The sequence below is a fragment of the Benincasa hispida genome, chromosome 7 (genome assembly GCF_027475165.1).
Source record: "Benincasa hispida cultivar pf3 chromosome 7, pf3_genome.v1.1, whole genome shotgun sequence".
Lineage (NCBI taxonomy): Eukaryota > Viridiplantae > Streptophyta > Magnoliopsida > Cucurbitales > Cucurbitaceae > Benincasa > Benincasa hispida.
The window spans coordinates 15,319,911-15,327,686 of record NC_143484.1 but is presented as its reverse complement, the minus strand read 5'-3'; the positions used below and the strand labels follow the sequence as shown (position 1 = coordinate 15,327,686).

The 7,776-nt window shown below is 36.5% G+C and overlaps 1 protein-coding gene across 1 annotated transcript; it reads left to right on the top strand.

Annotated features, from left to right (window-relative positions):
- The first annotated feature begins 1,924 nt into the window (after window positions 1-1,924).
- Window positions 1,925-2,359, top strand: LOC120080951 (uncharacterized). Its single transcript, XM_039035636.2, has one exon. The coding sequence runs from the start codon at window positions 1,925-1,927 to the stop codon at window positions 2,357-2,359; it is 435 nt and encodes a 144-aa protein (XP_038891564.2).
- The last annotated feature ends 5,417 nt before the right edge of the window (window positions 2,360-7,776 follow it).

Sequence of the window (7,776 nt, the reverse complement as noted above, 5' to 3'; positions counted from 1 at the left end):
GGACCGTCACCGGTTGGCGTATTTGCATGGACTACCGCAAGCTGAATGTGGCAACGAAGAAAGATCATTTCCCGTTACCTTTCATTGACCAAATACTGGATCCTCTAGCTGGAAATGACTTCTATTGCTTTTTAGATGGGTATGCCAGTTATAATCAAATTATGATTGCTCTCGAAGATCAGGAAAAGACCACATTCACCTGCCCGTATGGAACTTTTACTTTTTGCCACATGCCTTTCGGCCTCTGTTATGCGCCAAGCACGTTCTAAAGATGCATGATGACCATCTTTTCAGAATATCTCGAGGACTCTGTTGAAATATTCATGGACGACTTCTCTGTATATGGGCACACATACGAAGTCTGTCTCGCCAACCTGGAGAAGATATTGAAAAGATGCGAGGAGACGAATCTCATACTTAATTGGGAGAAATGCCATTTTATGGTGAAGGAGGGCATTATGCTGAGGCATAAGGTATCTCAAGACGGGTTGGAGGTGGACAAGGCAAAAATAGAAGCAATTGAAAAGCTCCCACCCCCAACAAGTGTAAAGGCTATAAGGAGTTTCTTGGGGCATGCCGGATTTTACAGACATTTTGTCAAGGATTTCTCAAAAATAGCACGATCACTAAATGCGTTGTTGGAAGCCGATAGGAAATTTGACTTCGATGATAATTGCCACAACGCATTCACGATTTTAAAGAACGCACTGACGACTGCGCCCATATTGATCGCATCAGATTGGACATTTCCCTTTGAAGTTATGTGCGATGCAAACGGGTATGCGATGGGAGTAGTGCTAGCACAGAAGAGAAAGACAATACTGCATCCCATCGCATATGCAAGTAAGACTTTAAACCTTGCTCAGACTAACTACACCACCACAGAAAAAGAGTTGCTTGCGGCAATATTTGCGTTAGAGAAATTCAGAGCATATTTGCTGGGAACAAAAGTACTCATCCATACTGACCACTCGGCGATAAAATATCTGATGACAAAGAAGGATGCGAAGCCGAGGCTGATTAGATGGGTTCTCCTCCTCCAATAATTTGATATGGAAATAATTGATCGCAAGGGGACGGAGAACCAAGTTGCGGATCATTTATCCAGATTGGAAAATTCTGAGGTTGACCGCAATGAGTCAGAGGTGAGCGCAGTATTTCAAGATGAGCAACTATTTCAGATTGAAGAATTGCCATGGTACGCAGACATAGTCAACTATCTGGTTTGTGAGCAATTTTTCGAATAGTATACCGACCACCAAAAGAAGAGGCTCAAACATGAATGCAAATATTATTATTGGGATGAGCCAAATCTGTATAAGAGGGGGTTAGACCAGATTATGCGACTATGTGTACCGGATGCTGCTCATCAACGCATATTATCACAATATCATGATTCACCATATGGTGGACACTTTGGAGGGTAGTGCACCACAGCAAAAGTATTACAAAGTGGGTACTATTGGCCAACATTATTTAAGGATGCCAGAGACACGTGATGAAGTGTGACCGGTGCCAATGCACGGGTAACATTTCATGGAAACATGCGATGCCCATGAACATCGTTCTAGAACTGGAGTTGTTCGATGTCTGGGGCATTGATTTCATGGTACCATTCCCATCTTCGAATGGTCACAAGTACATTCTGTTAGCCATCGACTACATGTCCAAGTGGGTAGAAGCAATAGCATGCGCCGCAAGTGATGCGGTAGTAGTCTCCAAATTCCTAAAGAAAAATATCTTCACGCGTTTTGGCACTCCACGTGCCATAATAAGTGACGAAGGCTCCCACTTTGTCAATTACTCTATCAAAAATCTACTGCTGAAATATAATATCCTCCACAAAGTGGCCACCGCATACCATCCACAGACGAATGGTCAGGCTGAAGTGTCCAACCGAGAAATTAAGTTGATATTAGAGAAGATGGTAAAGCCTTCGCGAAAAGATTGGGCAACAAAGTTGGACGATGCATTGTGGGCATATTGGATTGCCTATAAAACACCGATAGACATGTCTTCGTATGCATTGGTATTTGGGAAAGCATGTCATTTGCCATTGGAGCTAGAGCACAAAGCGCTGTGGGTGGTGAAGAAGCTTAACTTCGACTTAAAAGTAGCAGGGGAAGCAGGAAAGCTACAACTGGTCGAGCTTGATGAGTGGAGAACACAAGCTTATGAAAATGCCAAAATATACAACGAACGAGCAAAACGTTGGCGTGATAGCCGGCTACGCGGTAAAAATCTCCATGTCGGACAAAAAGTCTTACTCTTCAATTCATGGCTACGGCTTTTTCCTGGCAAGTTAAAGTCGTGCTGGTTTGGACCCTTTATAATTAAAGAACTAGCATGGTGCGGTTGAGCTGATTATTGAGGACGAGACCCGTACATTTAAGGTTAATGGGCAAAGAGTCAAGGCATATTGCGGGGGTGATTTTCAGCGAGAAAAGACCTCTGTAGACTTGAGAAACCCGGAATAAAGGAAAATGGAGTGGCCCCTACGCTGGCATGCAACAGAAAAATCATCTGGGACGCAAGTCTTCTGGAGTATCCTTTTGCTTACTTATGATTCATGAACTCTCATTACTACGATGTTTCAATTATTGTTTATCTATCTGCATTTTACTTCTTTATATCTGTTAAAAAAATAAAAAGCGAGAAAAATTTTGTTAACTTCTTTTTATTATTATTTGACCTTCCTAATGTTTTCTTTGCAAGCGATCAAGGTACACGATTGTGGAGGCGCTACATGAAGACACAACTACTTTATTTCATCACTGCATTGCAAAGAAAGAAGAATGCCACAAAGCAGGATGCGTCAATAAATAATGCGGGCGACAATACAAATTTGGGGGTTGTATGTTTCCTTGACTTTATTCCAAATTCTACACTATCGCATTGCACTTTAATTTTGAAAATTTTATCATCACATCCTCTTTGGTTACTGCAATCATAGGCAGAAAGTAGAGACTTAGGAATAAGCTCTATGGACATTATCACATTCATCACATGCGTCCTAGAACTAGGAGCACGACATTTGCATTGGAAAATGATTTACTGTCGCATGAGTGTAGCATGATCGCATAGTTTGATGCATTCACGGGAAACGCTAGCTAAAGACCTTCTCAACCTGTTCCTCCGCATACTTAGTGTATTTACCACATAATCGATCTTTTCTCAAATTTGCCGCATACTTTTTATACCGTAAACAACAACCCAAAAACAACTCTTTGATTGATTGGTTACCACAAAGTTTTCTTATAAATTATAACCGAATACCGTTTTCCCTAGTCCCTGAGTTCGACCCTGGACTTACTAGGAAACTTAGTGGGATTTATACTTGGATTCCGCTGAGAAAACTTGTTGCTTAACGCATTCCCATCACCACAATTCATTCCATAATTTCACCACATAAAATAACGCATCAGGCTTCTATAAGAGATTTCTTGAATTACATTCGATCGGTGATTGTAGTTGATGCAACCCACATGAAATGAAAATAGTATAAATTTATTATGCTCATACTTGTTTCGAATGATGTCAATAAACAAATATTTTTAGTTTCTTTTAATTTGGGGGACACAAAATGACAAGTCAAGGATGCGGTTCATGAGAAGGTTGCAAGAAACGATTGGTGTGGTTACAAATTTGTATTTGTATCTGATAGGCACAAAAACATTGGTAAATCTATTGTAACAATATTTTTAAAAGCATTTCACGCTCTTTACATCCATCATCTGATTTTAAACTTGAAAACTCCAAATTATCTTTCAACATTATTGATCCGTGTTAATCCATTATGAGCTAGTAAGGGTATCTTATGAACTTGTGAATTTGAGTGATATATATATATATATATATATATATATATATATATATATATATATATATATATATATATATATTTGTATATTCCAATCAAATATGTAAGATACAAAGCCCAAAGAGGCAGACAGTATATATAATACGAATAAGCTGGTTTAAATATATCTTCAATTGTCAGCTTGGAAACCATCCTATCAAATTGTACTTTTGGTAGTCCTTTAATCAACACATGGACAATCTGTTGTGTATTGGGAAAATACAGAATATAAATCACACTAGTTTCAAGTTTCTCTTTTATGAAGTGTTTATCGATTTCAATATGTTTTGTGCTTTCATGTAGAATTGGATTATGGGCTATAAAGATAGCAGCTTTATTGTCATAGTATACATGTATAGGTATCTTTTGAGAAACCTTCAATTCTTCTAGTAATCTTTTTATCCCTATGCCTTCATATATACTATGAGCTAGAGCTATAGACTCTGTTTCAACACTACTTCTGGCTGTAAAATTTTGTTTTTTACTATGCCAAGTGACTAAGTTACCACCAACAAATGAACAATAGCTTGAAGTAGATCTCCATTTGTAATACTCCCTGTCCAATTAGGATCAATATAAACTTCCACCTCGAGATGGTTGTGTCTTTTAAACAATATTCCCTTTCCTGGAGTTCCCTTCAAATATCTTAAGATTCTATGTGCTGCTTCAAAATGAACTGATCTTGGTGAGTGCATAAACTGACGTATCATGCTTACTTTATATTTGGACATATTGTGACAAATCATAAATTTACAACATGCAAACAAAAAGGAAATGAGAGAATTAGGGTGAGAGAACTAACCCCTTGAAGAACGATCTTCTTCATGTATCATCTTCTCCAAAAAACACAAACTCGAAACCCCACGATGGACACCACCACTTTATTGCCTTAGTATTCTCTGGGTGAGAATCTAGGAGTTTGTGGGCTCTGACTATTTTGGAAGGGAGGGATTTTGAGAGAGATGAGAGGAAGTGATGGGATTCAGATTCTTTTTTTTCCAGAATGTTTCTATGGATCTGTATTTTTTTTTTTTTTTTTTGAAACTACATCAGGAAGAAGAAGAACACCTCTCCCCTGCCCCACTATCACGTATTAGAGAGAAAAGAGGGGGAGAGAGTTACGACTCCTTCCCAAAATGATTTCTAAATTAAATTAAATTAAATTATTTTCATAAATCAAATTTAATATATATTTATATGATAACTACCTTTTCATATAATATATATTAAACTATATGTTATATCAAATATAACACATAATCTATAGTTTTTATTTTCTCACCAATGTCATTTAATATAAATCCCATTTATATTAAATTTCATTTCAAATAAACTTTATATTATAATGTATCAAATACATTATAGTAATTATATCATATGTAATTAGATTAAATTAATTATATCACATCTAATTAATTCTCTTAATTAATTTGAACCATTCAAATTAATCCAAAAATTGATTCTCATTAATTCTCGTTGAGCTACAGTGCAGATCTTATGAACCTGTAGCTTGAAGCTCCAATGATACATGAATAATTAATTAAACCCCTTTAATTAAATTGTTCACCATTTGTTAACTGTCAGACACTTCACTTAAGACCGACAACTGTATCTTTGCACTACAGATATATTTTTGTGTCCATTGGATATAACCACTCAATAATACGATGACCCTTCACAAATTGCTCGTAAGTACAGTTGGACTAAAATTATCGTGTTGCCCTTATAGTTACATCTAACTCTTTAAGTACCACTGATCTCTTTAATGAACAATAAATTATAGTCCAACTATGACCAAACCCCTCTCGGGTTAGAAGAAGGTGTGGTGCCACATTGTTCAAGTTCGGAATCAGTCATTAAGGGAAAAATTTATTTACTTAGTCCAACGTTGGGGAATGAGTGAATTCCTTTTTATGTAGCTGTGTTCCCAACTCCCCGATCAGACGAGTCCCTAAAATGGTAGGCTTGTTGAGTCGACGATCTAACCACTCTCACCCATACAAATCAAAGAACCGCCTTTATAGGCAGGAGTTCACAACTCACCAGCATTTAGGTCATGTCACCTATGGTCATCCTGGTGAAATGTAAGTCTTTATTATGAATGATATTATATGATGAGACTAGTCATTTCGAGGTCCAGTCTTATACAAACTCCTTTTTATTGAGTAACCCTGTTCACATGTCTTTACATGAATGATTAAGACCAGATCATTTGTAACACTTCACAACAATTGTAACATTTACAAAGCAGGCCATACTCGTAGTGTCACTAGAATAAGGTATCCAGCCTTTTCCATCTACTACAAACCATTTAGGTTATTACTTAAACATGATGCACCTGTATGTCTCTACATACATGTTTAACTACAAATGATAACGTTGGATGTTAGTTTATTGGTTTGTGGGTTTAATGCTACTAAATGTCAAATAAAACATCTCATATTTTATTAAATAAATAAAATATTTGTACAATACAATTACAAACTACAGGATCCTATGAGATTAAAAGCATCAACCCCAACAACAATTTCAAATTTGATTCAATAGGCATGTCACCAACTTTACACCCAACTATACCTATTTCTTCAAGTAAATCGATAATATATTTTCTTTGGTTAACGAAGATACCTTTTTAGATCTTGCAAATTCCATTCCTAGGAAGTACTTTATGTCCCTAGGTCCTTGATCTGAAATGCATTCACAAGTTTTTTCTTTAAAATGACCAATTCTGCTTCGTTATTACCTGTAAGGATAATGTCATCTATATACACAATCAAAATTGCAATTTTGTTATATGTAGAATGCTTGTAAAAAATGGTATGATTAGCTTGACTTTGAAGGAACCCAAAACTCGTAATTATTTTTCCAAACTATGTAAGCCATGCTCTAAGAGATTGTTTGAGACCATATAGAGACTTTTTTAGTTTACATACTTTTGCTCTTCCCAAGTTCAATTTAAAATCCTGATTGTAAACTCATAAACACTTCTTCTTCAAGGTTACCATTGAGGAAGGTATTTTTTTACATCAAGATGGTGAAAAGATAAATCTAAATTTTCTGCAAGAGATAACAATTATCTGATGGAATTAATTTTAGCAACAGAAGTAAAAAGTTTCCAGATAATCAGTTCCATAGGTTTGAGTGAATCCTTTTGCAACTAGCCTTGCTTTATATGTCTCAATCTTACCATCAGAATTACATTTGATGGTAAAAAGCCATTTACATCCCACTGTTTTCTTATCCCTTGGCAAATCTACTATTTTCCATTTTCCATTTGTCTTAGAGCATTCATCTCCTCCATAACAGCTAGTTTCCAATTTGGATCATCTAAGGTTTCTTGTAACTTCCTTGGGACAAATAAGTTGTCTATCCTAGAGCAAATTTTTGTACGACATATATTTTGCAATGGGACATTTAGTGCAAGTTCTAGTATATTTTCTCAAAACAATAAGGATATCAAGATCAGAGGCACATGCAAGACATTTTCCATGATTGGAGAGACATCAGACATGTAGGAATGTATCAGCAATAGCGAAAGCAACAAGGATCATTTAAGCACTCCAATTCATTAATTTTGGCAAAATATAAAACATGCTCTTGCAGAAAACAAGTGAGTTTCAAGACATACCTTTGTACAACTTCTTCAAAGCTCGATCTCCAGCTGTAATCTTCTCCGAATCTTGTTGCAAACCACCTTAAGATCTTCCCCACTATTCTCTTGGTGCTCTAGATTGAGTTGTGGGACTTAAAACAAGCTTGAATCAAGGGATTAAGGAGAATTACTCACAACAGCAATCTTGGTGAAGAACCCTTTCTTCAGCATGAATTTTCTCTAAAATTCTCTCTTGATTGCATGCCCGAAATTCACTCCAAACTCTTCAATATATTGTAGATCAACATGCAACAAAGAGAGTTGC

Coding starts and splice junctions, on each gene's coding strand:
- LOC120080951 (XM_039035636.2), top strand. CDS start 1,925: ATGGTAAAGCCTTCGCGAAAAGATTGGGCAACAAAGTTGGACGATGCA.